The 15,383-nt window shown below is 41.4% G+C and overlaps 1 protein-coding gene across 4 annotated transcripts in view; it reads right to left on the bottom strand.

Moving 5' to 3' along the window:
- LOC6556691 overlaps nucleotides 1-13,905 on the bottom strand; it is a 31,127-nt gene extending 17,222 nt beyond the window's left edge. Inside the window, exons 1-7 of one of the 4 annotated variants that reach the window (XM_032742892.1) lie at nucleotides 13,483-13,905; nucleotides 12,240-12,417; nucleotides 8,890-12,141; nucleotides 7,910-8,469; nucleotides 1,936-3,782; nucleotides 1,263-1,776; nucleotides 297-1,205 (exon numbers count right to left, since the gene is read on the bottom strand). In XM_032742892.1, coding sequence (XP_032598783.1) covers nucleotides 297-1,205; nucleotides 1,263-1,776; nucleotides 1,936-3,782; nucleotides 7,910-8,469; nucleotides 8,890-12,141; nucleotides 12,240-12,371 — 7,214 coding nt within the window. In that variant the 5' untranslated portion in view covers nucleotides 12,372-12,417; nucleotides 13,483-13,905. Of the gene's footprint in view, nucleotides 1-296; nucleotides 1,206-1,262; nucleotides 1,777-1,935; nucleotides 3,783-7,909; nucleotides 8,470-8,889; nucleotides 12,142-12,239; nucleotides 12,418-13,482 lie in introns of those variants that run through there. The other 3 variants (XM_032742811.2, XM_001983125.3, XM_032742864.2) reach the window with 3 other exon arrangements.
- Between the last annotated feature and the right edge of the window lie 1,478 nt (nucleotides 13,906-15,383).

Below are 15,383 nucleotides of genomic sequence, written 5' to 3'. Positions count from 1 at the left end.
ATTGAGTTTTGGCATATGCTTTGCTTAAATTACATTTAAATCGCACTACTTTATCCATTAACCATTTGTGTTAGACAATAGTACTAAGAAATATTGAGTATCAATTAATTAGTTGCCACTGGCTTAGTGTACATAAGCAGTCTTTTTACAACACATAGAAGCATACCCTGGGAGCTTGCTTTGGTCAAGTTAGTAGATGTAGCTTAGCTTTAGAATTTGGTTTTGATATAGGCGACCTTTAGTTCAGATTTTGGTGCGTTTTAAATATAGGTTACATAGAATTGCAGCTTCAGTACCTGCTACTCCGTGGCAGTGCCGCCGTCGACCTGTACAAATGATCCTCGCGTGAGACGGAACGATGTGGCTTCAGCACAGTTGTCGGGTGCTCGTAAATGTGCGTTTCGTTACTCATAAAGTTAAGCTCACTGTTGCCGCCGGAATTGATGGTTTCGCGGTTGCGCAATTGCACAGGCAGCTCATAATCAGTGTCACGTCGAAAGTTCATGATAGGTGATTTTCTTAGCATCTCGTAGGTTAATTCGTGGTCACAGAGACGCGTACCATAGCTTTGACTCTGCGGGCTGCTCGTGCGGTGCGATGTCTGGTGCAGGTTGTTAGACGATGAGCCTGAAGACTGTGGCGAGCGTGTTGTCATATGCTCATGAGCGGCGGTACCAACCGGAGAGCTGGATTGACGCAGACGGGTGGAAGATGCAGATACAATCACATTCGATTCATTGCCCGGCTGCAAGAAACGTATGCCGGCGCCACTGCTGCCATTGTTGTTGAGCAATGCTTCGCGGTAATCCTCGTCGAATGAACGGCTTTTATCACAGTCCAACCACAGATTCTGATTGCTGCCGCTGTCACCACCGCTGCCACTTGTATGGGTGGAGGAACGTGCGGCGTTGCCGGCGCTGCCACTGCCACTGCGATTGTAATTGTTGTAGTCGAAGTCAAAGGAGCACGCCTTGTCCACATCGCTCTGACGCAGTCGTGTTGAGTGGCCAGTTGTTCCATTTGAGCTGGCCAACATTTTATTAGCCGCCAGTCCGGTGGTCCGCATTGAGTTTGGAAATATGCCACTGTTCGCTTGCTGATAATGAACAGGTGCTGCCTGCTTTTGCAATGAGGATGCAGTACCCACACATATTACCGATTTTTGACCGCGATTCGGTGACCGCTCGCTAAGTTGAAGGGATCTGCTATGATGCACATGCATTTATTATATTAGCGTATTTTCGGCAGACGCCTGCACTTACCTGGAACGTCGAATGAGATGCTCGTGCTCCGTCTGCTTAGTTGCACTGCGTCCCACGGAACGGCGATAGTTTGCCGCACCAGGTAATCCGCCAGTGGCAGCAGTTGTGCTTGGACTGCTGTTTAATGGCTCGTGAGAGTCACGGCGACTGTAACTGGAACTGGATGAGCTGCGCGATATAATTGGCGGTGTTTTGTCCTCATGTCGATGACGTCGGTCTAACGTGTTGTTGTGCGAACTCGAACTCTGACGTGAGCCAATCAGGGATATCTGTGAGCCCCGTTTACGTCTCTCCTCCGGCGTCAGGGAACGCGATTCGGGCGTGAGAGATCGTTGTTTCCGCAAACTGCTTGAAGAGCTGTGCGAATCATTTCGGTCAGGTGTTAAGGATCGCTGAGCCTTAAATGGTGAGATGCTGGCACAGCCTGAAGCCATATTCGGATACTGGTAATTAGTCGCCGATAAGAATTCCGTGGAGCTGCCATCCTCGTTGTCGATCTCGTCATTTGAAAGATCTGTATTACAAATAATTTTCAGAGGATATTCATACTGTGTCTTATATTTTAAATCAGTAAAACTGATAAATGGAAAATACATCTAACGATCATATATGTGTTTGTGTGTTGACTACTTTTTCCGAACGACAAAAAGCAGCTTTTTCCACTTAAACTCACCTGAACGAGCACCGCTGTCGCATGAGTTGAGTCGGTTGTTGATAGTCGTATCCAGGCTGCGGAAACGCGACATACCCAGAACAGAGGGAGGTTGGGCTCCTGGTTTGCTACTGCCCATGCAGTTAAATTGTGACTTCCTCGAACGTCCAATCACATTGTGGCTCTTGGACCGTTCAAAGGTACGATCGTGGCGCGAACGGGGTGAGTACTTGGCTATATTGCTGCTAGCCACGCTATAGCCGGGTGGCGCCTCCTTTACGGACGCATTCAGATAGGCGGTAGTTTGCGGCTGCAAATACTTTGGTGAGTTGTCTCTGCTACGCATCGGTCTTCCGGCGACGTTGTTGCTGACGTTGCCGCCACCGCTGCCCTCACGCTTCGACAAATAATTGGGAGAGTTGCCAGTCAGAGTGCTAAAGTTGAGAGACCGCTCACGCTGAACGGCCAAAGATGGCAGGACAGATGGACGTTCCGACAGATTGTCATCGAAGCTGCGCGAAAATGTCTCTACATAGGTATTGGTGGGTCGACGCGTATCATACTCGAAACTCCGTGAGAAGACCATGCCTTTGACACTGTTCGGCCCACTGCCATGCCCCGGCTGCTGTTGTTGTGGATTCTTTAGAAGCATAGGCTGAAATGCCCTTGGTTGCTGTGTAGGTGTATATGACTGACGGGTAAACTTCCGTCGTTCCTGATGCCATGGAGTACGAATGATATTGCTACTGTTATCCTGAAAAGCTGGTGGTGGCGACAGAATGGGTGTCACGGGTGGTGGTGATTCAAGATCGTTGACGGGTAGAAAGCCGGGACGCTCATTGAGTATGCTTGCCAGTTGAGGATCGACAATTCGATAACCTGGACGCAGCGTCGCTTCTTTCGATGAGAGCCCACTTAGTCGGGCTTCGTTGCGCTGAATTAGCTCTTCCACCTTAGAGCCAACGAATTTTGGCTCACGCTCACACCTGTTTGGCAAGTGGTGCACAATTGGTTGCCGACACAACTCTGGACGATGTGCATGATCGCTCTGTATGACCCGTATAGCATTACGTCCTTGGATCTTGTCCTGCATAGCACCGTCTGCATTTCGGCGACTATAATTAAGGTGTAGACTTTGGTTCTTGCTGTTGGTGCTGGGCTTTGTGCTTACTTGCACCCAGCCGGACTTGTTTAAAAATATTTCCTCTTTGTTGCTCAATGGTGACTTTGATTTGCGAATAGCACCATAGAACTGCTCACCAAACAGATAAGTGGGCACACCACCATCCGTTGTAGATGTGGCGCTCGCACCACTTATGCCACCAGTACCACCCATGTGGCAGAGCTTTCTACGCGCCTCCAGTTTCTCGTTAAAGTTACGCGTGGATGCTTCAAGACTGTCACGTCGCTTTGCAACGTATTGCTGGAGTGCGGATATATGCGGCTGCAGTTGCTGGTCTTGCTGTGCTGTGTTGTCAGGAACTCTTATGAGGTCAGCTTTAACCGAATCCGGGATTGAGTCCTTTTCTTGTTTTTGCTTTCGGTATATCTGAGATGAAGCTGTGCCCGATTTTGAATCTGCTACATCTGCATATTCGCTGTCTTCCAAACGCTGCTGCTGCTGATGATGATACTTTGAAGGACTGGCACGCGAACGCGTACGTCTTCGTTTTGGCGGAAGGGCTGGAAGCGGCAATGTGCTAAGATCAAGCTTATCGACCGTCGATGATGAGAGTTCGTCGTTTTGTGACTCACGAGTCACAGAGTCACGCGTCAGGTGACTATCGTCGGAAAATGCCTCGCTGGAGTCGAGACAGGTATAGTCCTGGGTCGGTACAGCTGTTGCTGCAGGCACTGTAGGCGGCTCACTGAAATTAAACCCAACAGAAAATTACTTTAAATATTTGTAAAAAAAATACAAAATATTGTATGAATAAGTGGGTATAGTTATAATCTTTATTCGCTTTAGAGTCATTGAATGCAAATTGACTTCAAGTGTGAAATCCGCAGACAAGATTTTTGCCAGGCACATAATATAAAAAGACATGTAAATGAATTTAATGATTTCACTTCTTCTTTACTTATATTAATATAACAACATTGGAGAACCGCTGAATTAACAAACCAGTTACCAATCACAATTTTGAAGCGCTGAACACATTCAGTGATATATGTAGGCGTCCATTAGCCATTGTAGATATTCTCTATATCTGATTAAAATTATGGGCAATAATGTTTTTATGTGCTAGCGTTAATATGAAGATTCATTTCTGTCTAAGCATAACTTAATAAAAAAATGTACAACTCTATCTTCGTTAGCAACATATCACTGTAGGTAAGATGATATACAGAGAATATACGCAAATACTATAACAAATTACTATTAGTAAAAAAGTGTCATTGAGAAGCAAAAAGCACAAAATTGTGCTTTTTGGTACAACGTATGAAATAAAAGTTATATTTCGTGTATATACAGAAATAACACCCACGCAACCTAACTTCATTTGGTTTGATCCATTTTCTTTATACAAGAATCGTTCGACTCAAGAGTAAATGAGGTGAGCGTATGGTACGTTATGTGCTCTTGACTTGATGTCGATATGTTTTCCATATTCGGAAGGTGGTTTTTTTTTCTTGTATAAGCATGTTCAAGTTTGTCTCTTCATGGCAAAAATTCTTAAAGCGTCTAGTTTCCATTTATAGATTGGATGTGTTAATATATTCCGTCCAATATCAGGCCGCTAATATAAAATACATACATCGGCGGCACTTATAAAGTAATACATAATAATCTAAAATATTGAGAGAAAATCCCATTTGTTGGTTTTATTGTGATGTGTTGCCGACTGATGGTTGTTTCACAAAGTTTCATATATGTGTGCCACACACTCATTCGTCACCGTACGTATGTCCTGTATCTGTCTGTCTGATGGATACGAATGGGCATCACAACATGCATTTAAGCATGAGCACACGATTACAAAAATCGATCTATCATTTTCATGCACCCGCCTCCAGCTTCTACATTTGTCTTTAGCAATGTGCTAACTGCCAAAACTTCTCATACTCTTCAGAGAGGTATTTTGATGCTAGCGCAAAGTGTGTAAAGCATTAAATATGACTTATAATATTTTAAATTTTAAGATTTGCTAATAAGCTTTTAACTCAAATTGATAGTGATTTAATAAGTTTATTGATCGGCTAAGTTTATCGTTGTGTTTACAAATTGGACAACAATAAAGTTCATTTCATTTAGTTATCAACTGTTTGCTAATATTTCAATTAGGATCATATTACAATATCATATATTTACCATTATAATAATTAGTCTAATTGTAAACTCTAAAGCTTAATACGACTATACGCTTACCCTGACTGAGCACATATGTGCATGACAGTCACATATTGTGATGGTCATCGAACATTGCGCTCAGTGAAAAGTCAATAGCATTATGAGTAATTATTAAATAAGTTAAAAGCATAAGTTATAAGAAATAACTACTCGTCTTATATTTATGAGTACTTGCATCGTACGATCGCAGTTTTAGGTATACCAAGAAAATGTTACCAAGTAAAATTGCGCAACTGTGCGAAATGGCAAATTGCTTGTATTAAACAGGAAATTCCAGGCGTACACATCCGAACGCGTTTTGTGACTTGATTTAGTCTTCAATTTCTATGTGCGGTTATACAATGTATCATTAATATACATATACACATGCTATTACATGTTTGTATATCACTTTTCTGTTGGACATACCTATGTATATGAGTTGTCGTCATCATCTTCGTGTAATTAAACCGTGCTATATCACTATTTATACAAATTTTGTCAGAATTTTAGCATTTTTTTTATCAAGCTTGTTAAGTCCACCGCAGAAACCTTAATGGAAACGCAGAAACGTAAAATGATATATAAAAATGCATTAAACTTTCCATTGAAAATTGCAATATATCGACATATCTCGAAATAAAAATCGCTCTCTTACTACCTGTCCGAATAAACGCTCATGTACTCATGTACTCATACATACGCAGGCTCTCATATGTTGCATCTAGAAAAGCAACGCGCAACAATGCAATCTATATAACTGGTTTCACTTGTCGTCTTGAGACTTTTGCCTGGGGCTAACGTAGGTATGAGTAAATCAATTGAATTTGCCTGTAAATTTTAACTTGCACTTTTAAGTTGAAGCCGGCTTACTTAACTAGCTTACATGCACTTCCATGTGCAGCGTTGTGGTAAGTTTGCTGCTGCTGCGACTGCTATTGCAACTGGCCAAACGACACTGAAATAAGGCTTCGAAACTTGCCGCCATACTCAAAAGCCAACGACCAAGACCAATTTAAGTGGCGGTCATAGAAAACAAGTTTTTGCAATACCTAAACTGCTAAAAGTTTGGCAATTTCAATCATCATCGGCGGACGACTATATCATATTGCTGCTATGGGAACATTCGGTCCAAAAATTTATTTGATAACAATTCTTTCTTGTTATTTTACTAATATACTTATATATTTTTTTATCTATCTAGGACTTACAATTGTTGGTTACAATAAATTGTTGGGTTTATTATAAGTAACTTACATGCATTTAAATGCATAATTCGAATGTCTTTTGCGCGAATGTCAGTATTTAATATTCAGTCTGTTAGTGACAGATTATGCAGCATTCAGCAGCGCCTAACAAGCATCAATGCTGCATGGCGTACTTATTGAGCGGCTTGAAACAGGCGTTCTGAATCTCGTTCAGTGCTTAAGGTTGTCATTATGCCTACCACTTTTCAATCAAAATGGTACACTATGAGCAAGTGTCTTGTAAAAGGCAATTACTTTTGCCTTTCCTTGTTGCAGCTTGATAAGCCTGATATGCATGTACAGTGCACTACACATTGTTCATGGAAAAGTTCTAAACATAATGACTATAGGTTTTTTGTGGTCCACTTTTTTGCAGCATTGCGTCTATATTAAATTGCACATTCAATTGCCCAATTTCCGCGTAAGCTCAGCCATATTAATTATGGTTTTGGTTTGCGGTTTTTGCACTGAAACAAGTATCAACTCTCTCTTGAACGCAAATATAAACATACATACATCTATTTTATACGATGGACACAGTTTTTGCACATAATCCACATTTAACAATTAGAATGTGGAATTATAATTGATTTATGGTACTTTTATCATGGCATATCTGCATAAATCCATTTGGGTATAATGAGCGGTTAAGTGCGGCACAATTTGATTTTGCATATAAAAAATATTATATCTGTATATACACTGTTATATATTTAGGGAACATTTTCCCACAAGTTTTATTGTTCGAGCTAAGTACTCGTTGCTTTTGTAAACTGGGATGAGGGACAGAAATACCCACTCGATGAAATTAGAAAAGTAGAGTAGATAGATGAGCTCTTTGTAACTAATTCGCGATTAGAATTTTTGCCACTTTACGTTCTCAGAACATGAAGTACTTTTCTTTTCTGTTCACTTCTTAGGCTGACGACGTGGGCTGAACAAAGTTTTTTACGATGAGGAGTCGGTATCCGTACTTCGCATTGACAAGAATTTCAAAAACATGTTCATACATAATACACGTATTTAATAAATCATTGCAGTTCAGTCGCCGAAGTAAAGCAATCGTCCAACTGCATTCAGATTTATTGACCAGCAACAAATTGAAAACTTTGCATCCACAACTCACTGCACTCAACAATCATAAAATTCAGGAAGCACACTCTGAAGAAGTACTTGAAATTAAAGTTCTAATAAGTTGAACATTAAGCTCGTAAATAGGGAGTGTTGCTTGCGGCCTATCAAGTACCTCCTAGGTGGCGATGACTTGGGTCGCACACACAAAACAACAAGTGTTTGAAGTTATGGAATATGTCTATTAAATTCTTATTCTTATACATATGTATAACCCAGTATGTATATGTGTATTTATATAGTTACAGATTAGCGGCAGTATGAAGTATATCGCGAATACGCGTACCTGTGTACCAGCGGTGCGCTGTCCGTGTGTGCCGACTTGCAACTGAACTCGAGCTCCAATGTTGCTTCAATAGTTGTTGAATTGTTGTCGTTGTTACTGTCTGTGTATTTGTGGGAAACATTTGTTGCCGTCAAACTGGTCTCTTGCCCCTCCACACATGTTGCGTCAACATTTCGGGTTATTACCTCTGATGTGCTTGTATTATTATTACGTTTTGTTGTGCTCGCAGCTTCGCTGTTTGTTTTGACTGTTGCTTCGTTTTGCTGAATACTCGCTACTGCTTCACTTTGGCAACATGTGGCCAAACTCTTTTTGCTGCCAGCCTCCATTGTCGATGTTACATTTGTGGCTTCGCCAACTTCGTCATCATTTGGTGACTGCCGACTCGTTGTGGCCGATACTGTAGCGACATTCACGATTTTAGTCTGTATCGCGTTTTCAACAATGGCCTTGGGCAGCTGCTGCTGCTGTTCGCTCCTATCCGTCGTTGTCAAAATCGTAACTGCGCTTTGTATTAATATGTCGAAATTGTCAAGCTCTGGTTGTATAATGCAGGCATCCTGTTAAAATAAATTAATAAAACAGATTAAACAAATCATTTTCCCTAAATATATTTGTAAGCAAATTCATGCATATTTTCTTATCCACACATATTAAATTATTATCTGTATATTTATTTATATTTTATTTTATTTATACCCTGAGCTCATTGAAAATTAGTAGCAGGGTAGAAAGCATACGTACATACATATGTATACACAAGAGAGTTCAGGGTATCTTTTATTCCAGCTCGATAATAAAGCATTCAATGCGACAAAGTAGGGAATATATGTATTATTCTTTTTAAAGAAAGAGACAGCGGATTTAAGTAGATTTAGGTAAAATAGAAGAGACGTATTAAGATGTATACCGGAGCTTAGGTTGACTGTAAAGGCAATTCCTCACTTTGTAGAGTTATTTAGATGAAATTGCATGCCTACCTTACACGGCTGGCCCATTGCAATTGCAGTTTGCACAGCGCCTTCCGCGGTGGGTAGAACACTTAAGCCGCCTGTAGAATTTTCGCTGCGTGCATCGTAGAAAACATCATCATCCTCCGTTTCCGGCGCAGCTTTGCTCGCACTTGTTCCTGTATTGCTTTTGACAGTAAGCTCGGCTATCGGTGCTAGAGCTTTTAGTGCTGTTGCAACGGCTGTTACAGTCCCCTGCGCTATTTTTACTGCCATAAGGTCGGTGGTAGTTGTGGGCGTTTCGCTAGTTTCACTTTCTAAGGAGCGGGACTTGGTGTCATCCTGGAGCCCCTCCATGTTGGCCTTCAACTCTTGGAGATCTGAGTAAGTTGCTGGTGATGGTGGCGGTGGAGCGGGTATGTCCTTGCGTCGTATAATAGGTAATTGGTTGCTAACACTTGGATGAGTCTTTCCGCTACTCGAGCGATGGTGTCTTTTTCCTGAGGTACCAATTACAGCTGCAGCTACTGACCCGCTAGAATCTGCGTGTGCACTTCGATCACGTCGCTCTCGTGACTCTGTTTCCGTTTGCTTGGACTTTTGTTTATTACTTGTTGGATCTTCTTCCCCCACTGTATGGCTCTGCCATTTGGGTATGGCTCCAGTTGAGGAGGCTACCAGTCGATCCAACGAAGGATACTCACGGCGCTCTGTTGGTTGTGGCTTACGCTTCGCCGACGGAGGCTTCGTGTCCTCTGGCGGCTTTTGCTGTGATTGGTTTTGAAGGCTTGTCCTAGGCGCAGGAGTTGGTTTTGTTGGTGTTGTACCACGTCCTTTGCTGAGCGGTAGTGTAGTCACAATTAGCGGTGCTAAAGGCGGTTGGGAGGCTGATCGTTTGGGACTAAATTTTAGGTTGCTGCTGTTTCTGCGTCCTCGGCGTGTCGACTCCAGACTGTTATTCCGCTGCATTTCGGACTGATAGATGCTGCGCTTGACGTCATTGACGTGTTTGAAGAAGTCCATGGCATATTTGTTCTGCTTGAGGTCCAGCTGCGGTGGCTGTTCTTCTGGCATCACTAGAGGTGTCTGCTTATAGTTACTGGGATCCGCTGGACTGCTGGATGGCAGCGTACCTGCCGCTGTTTTGCGCGGTATGCCACTGCTGCCACCACGAGCCATCGTGCCATAAATGTCATCAAAATCGGAGCTAAAATAGCTTGATGAGCAATCGCAGTTGCGACAGTCAGACCGACAGTTATCAGAATTGGTGCATTTGTCAGTTGCTGCCATACCCATTACCCCTCTACTCATAATGCCGTCCAAACTGCAGCGTCTGCAGTCATAACCAATGCGACAGCTTTCCGTGCTGCCAAAGTACCGACGCTGATGTGCATTGGAATGGGATGAGAATATATTTGAGCGATGTGGGTAGCGTGTGTAGCGCTGTGAATTATCGCTGCTTCGAAGAGAGAATTCACTCAGGATGGATGCTTTCGAATCGCTCTTGTACATTTGCGATTCAAATTTGTCGACCAAAATCTGTGAGCCACCTATCGGCCTGCTACCCGCATACATTAAGGGATGCATGGGAGGCCCTTCTACGCCACCAATGGCATAGTAGATTTCACCCACGGCTGGTGTGGCAAACACATTCGCCTCTAGCCGGGCCATTGTGTTATATTTGTGATAAGGCAGAGAGTCGCTCGAGGAGGAAGATTTAGTATTTATGCGTTGGACGGATGCAGTTGTTGTTCCAACACCACCATTCTGGTAGCCAACTATATAACCCTGTTGCAGATTCGGTCGTCGTGGGGTCGCCTGTGTCAGCAAAAGACTGGCTCCCCCAGCGTTATAGCGATTTGTGAGTGGATTACTTGCTATGTTATGATGTAAAGCATTGTTTTGCTGATCAAAACCACTGTATATGTGTTGTTGTGGTTGCTGCTGTTTTTGTTGTTGTTGGTGGTGACGATGGTTGTGCAGCTGCTGTTCGCAAGGTGATATCGTGGTTGTGGTGGATGTTCCCACAGATGATTGTTGGAATTGCAGAATCGGATTGTATTCACCTGTTATGGCAACGGGCGTCGTTTCAATTTTGTATACGCCCGGATTGTTTGGATTGTAGGACTGAAACTCCAGAATGTGGGCAGCAGGCAGATCGCTTGATGTGGCTGCTTGCTTCCCGCTGTTATCGTCCTTCTGAAGCTGGGCACTAGCCGCCGAGTCACCTTGGACTATACAATACTTGCAATTCTCCCTGCTACATTGCTGCATGCACAGTTCACAGTCCATATAGATGCCAGCATCTGGCATGCACTCCTGTTGTTGGTGTTGGTTTTGCATTTCATCATTAGGTTGCACAGCTGCAGCAGGTATTGTTACGCTACTCTTTAGCTTTGTCATTGAACCTGACACATCTTTAAAGTATATCTCCTCATAAATGTTCTCTTCGCTGCGCGTATGCAATTTCTTGTCACTGTTTTTGGCGGTTTTTGCGTCACCTACATTACGCTGCTTATCAAGCTTCTTGGAGCTCTTTAGGCCCTCCTTCAGAAGATAATAGTTAAAGCTTTTGATACCAATTTCGCCTTTAAGAAGACGTCTGCCAATTGGCAATTTCGCTGTCGCGTCTACAGGCAACGTGGCCAGCGAATTCTGTGTCGAAATACGCACTGATATATCCTGCTTCTCGCTAGCACCTCGGCCAGATTGAGCTTCTGTTTCCAGGTATTGCTTACGATTGTGTTCCTTCCGATTTCGTATATCACTCATGTAACTCTGTTTACCCTTATTTGGCGTCTGTTGCGGATGTGATTGTGTTGTCTTTCTACTATTATCTAGACTCAGATTTCGTTTCTGCTTGGAGCTACGTTTTTGGGTAGCTGCTTTCTTCTCGTTCTTCTCGTCAACCGTAGCGGCTAAGCTTCTCTCCAGGCTGAGCACACGCCTGGGTATGCTGCCGTCCTTAAATAGTTTTTGTTTCTCGTTATCCGAGCTGCTGGAATCAAATTCGTAATCCATGTTGAGTGCTCCGCTGTTGCTGGCTTTAACTGTTTTACTTTCCGCATATTTTAGAAAGTCCTTAGTCAACTGACTGCGTTTACCCAAAGAACTACTACTGGCTACAGACTGCATTGTAGCTTCGGAACAGTGGTTATAGCCTCCCGAAGATTTGCCAGACAAGCTGCTGCGGCGTAGGGGGTTAGCCAGGTGGCTAATGTCTTCTGTGTATGCCGGATCATCGTATATACGATCACGCACAGTCGTTGACCGATCCTTTGACTGAATAAAACGGTAAAGTAATATAATTATAATTAGGGTAAAATAAAAAAAAAGTTGAACTACGGAAGCTTTATTTATAAAGTTTCCATATTACTCACCTTTACTTTAATTTTCTTTCGACTACGGTGTGGTATGGTAACATCTGTTAATTTCAGGAGCTTTGGCCTTAAGGGGCGTTTCGACGATTTTATTCGGTCATATGCCAAATCAAAAACGGTTTCCGTTGTCATCGTAGCGGTAACGCTCCAAAGTAAGGCTTATTAAGGATACGGCTGCCTTTTGTGAATGATATATAAAAAAAGCATAAGTCTACTTTAGGGAAAACTGTAGAAATAAACCTCACACAATCTCGCCTATGAATACTTTTACAATCCGCAGTTGAATGTAGAAATGCAAATAAATAGAAAAACAAACGAAAAACGAATTAGAAATTTAAATTTATATTACGTTAACACGGTCTCGAATTCACATCCTTAATTGAAGGTAGCAACGTCGTAAGAAAACCATTTGTCAATTATTGTGAGGATAAGATAACACAAACTGTGTGTGTGTATATCTGTTTTTGTCCACGATTTTAAAGTTTGTTGTGCATAGTAAAATTAGAGTAGCAGAATTAATGTGAAAACAGACAAAACACAAATGCAATCGGATATCAAAATATTTGTCATGTCTAAATATATTTTTTATGTCAATCCATAGATTTGCTCGTGATGGTATACTCTATGCAAAGAAACTATATTTTAGTTAGTTTATTTGAAACAATTGTTGACTACAAAAATAAGACTATAAATTTGTTTATAAAATCATTCGTAAGTTTTTTAAAAATCGATTTTAACCTTAGCTTATCATATCCCGCCTTGACGAAAGCATTCTATTTCTTATAATTATTGTATTCTGATTTATTTTTTTGTTTTTCTTTCAATTATTATCTCCATTCATATGTGTGAGTGCCAGTGCGAATGCTCTGCGCGCACATTGGTCCTTATAAAACGAATATGTTTAGGGTGTGGCTGTAGTAGTATTGCGTTTGTTAGCCTATTTAGGTACATTAAATGATATTGAATTATCTCTTCCATGGCATTTTCTTTAAGAGCTGACTCTGCACCTTTTTATAGCATACATTTTTGATCTGATTGAACAATTGATTGCCAATTGACGGCAAGCAAACTGAATTTTTATAATCTTATATTGTATTGTAGAGTGATACAAATAGGCAGCATATTGCATATTTTTGTGTTTTTGAATAAGCACGTTTACACACAATACACAAGCAAAAAAAAATAATTGTGATATTTTTTTAGTAGCTGGCAATAAACATTGGGAAATAATTTCAGTACACACCAGCAAAATGGCAAACCGCACCGAATGGTAACGGATTTATTATGTGCCAATTTCTTGTTTCATTCCTTTCTTGTTTTATGCCACATACACTCACTCTCTTTCACACACTTTATACCAAGATATATCCTCTTGGTAGTTCTCAATGGCATTCCTCTTCAAAAAGCGAAAAAAAAATGTTTTTATCAAAAATGGCGACGAGACACATAAACGCTGCGTCCGTTCTTTCAAAACTGAACATCAATTGCTTTGCGGCGTTGCCAAAAGCTTTTTGCCCTATACAGAATTTCACAAAGGAGAGACGAAATTCGAAAACAGAATAATGCATGTGTGCTCCATTTTGCAACCCGATGGAAAGCTTTTTAGCTTGCCATCCTCAATATATAAATCCACAAAGAGGCCGACAGTTTCTGTGCACTGTGCCAGATTCCCACAGCCTTTTCTTTGACTTTTGCATAGTGAATGTGAGGAAATTCCTCGGCAACTCGCGTACTCATCTGCATACCTAACAGTTCTTCGGCGCATGCGTTGGATATGCTTTCTTTTGACATTTCCATTCGCATTTCTGAATTGACTAACCACTTCGAACAACACTGCAATTCTTAACGCAACGTAAACAGCACGTGTCCCAGCATCTAAGGATACTTATACTAACTGAAATCATTTATGAACTGTCCTGTCGTTAATATACAGATCGACAACAAGAAAACATATAATAAATTCAAATCAAATCAACGTAAATTAATCATTCCATGTATCCGAACAAGCAACAGTGTGCGACTACAGCACCCTGTTCGACACATTGGAATGTTCGTATAAGGCAATGTTGCGAATATCCTCAAAAAACGGTTCCCCTATTCAAATCTGCGCATGGGCAGTAGAAACCGTTGTTGGTGACTGTTGAAAAGCGTATAATTTGTTTTGGCACGTGTTCTCTGACACACACCAAAATACACAATACACAGAAAAAGTTGTAGCCGGAAACATGTTGCTGAGTTTGCGTGGGCGAAACTAAAGTAGCCACGTGTGCAAGATGCATGTCGTTATGAGTGGAGATTTGATTTGCTTTGCATATTAGCATCTTATGTATTTATATATGCATATATCTGCATATATGTATATCATATGTAAATATAACAAGGTATACAATAGTAAATAGCTGCAAGCTACCTTGGCGGAATGCTTGGGGCAATTGATAGTTTTGTTTTCTTTGAATTATGTTTTCGGGGATTCTACATGTTGCTTGGTGTCAAAGCTTTCAGCTTGTTTTCTTTTAAAATTCCAAATGAAATATCAATGAATTGTCTTAATTCAATTTAGAACCGCTCAGTTAGAGTTGACCGATGACAACACACAAAACAAGAAAAGAAGTTGCAATGGAGATTGTCCCCACTGCATGATTCCCTGTTCCCAATGCAAAATCAACTCAAATCAACAGCGTTTGAAAACTGTGAATGCTACTGTGGATTTTGCTAGTGGAATTTCCTTTTTTGTTCTGATGATTATTTTGATATGATATGATGAATTGGACTCCAAATTTAGCGGTACATCAATGAAGTATGTAAAAAGAAAGCAGCAAACCAGTTGATGGCTTCAAAAGCGCAGTTTGCAATGTGTGTTTGTATGTTTTTACGCCGAGTCCAGGATTCTGTTAAGCAAAGCAATCTTACATGTTTGTTTTGCTTTCACTGCCGCATCATAAAACTAACGCAGACCGACAACGGCTTAAGAGGTCAAACCAGGAAATGGAAAATATTGAAATTTATTCCGGAAACTGGGTCCGTATAAAATGAATTGAATTGATGGATGACATTGACTCCACATACATAGTTATGTATGCTCATAATGGCGTTTAAGAATATAAGCGAACATATCAGAGCTTGCGCATAGCGTCACCACATTTT

Source organism: Drosophila grimshawi, unplaced genomic scaffold (genome assembly GCF_018153295.1).
Source record: "Drosophila grimshawi isolate 15287-2541.00 unplaced genomic scaffold, ASM1815329v1 contig_44, whole genome shotgun sequence".
Classification (NCBI taxonomy): domain Eukaryota; kingdom Metazoa; phylum Arthropoda; class Insecta; order Diptera; family Drosophilidae; genus Drosophila; species Drosophila grimshawi.
Note: the sequence above shows the minus strand (reverse complement) of the source record. Positions and strands in the feature narration are given on the sequence as shown.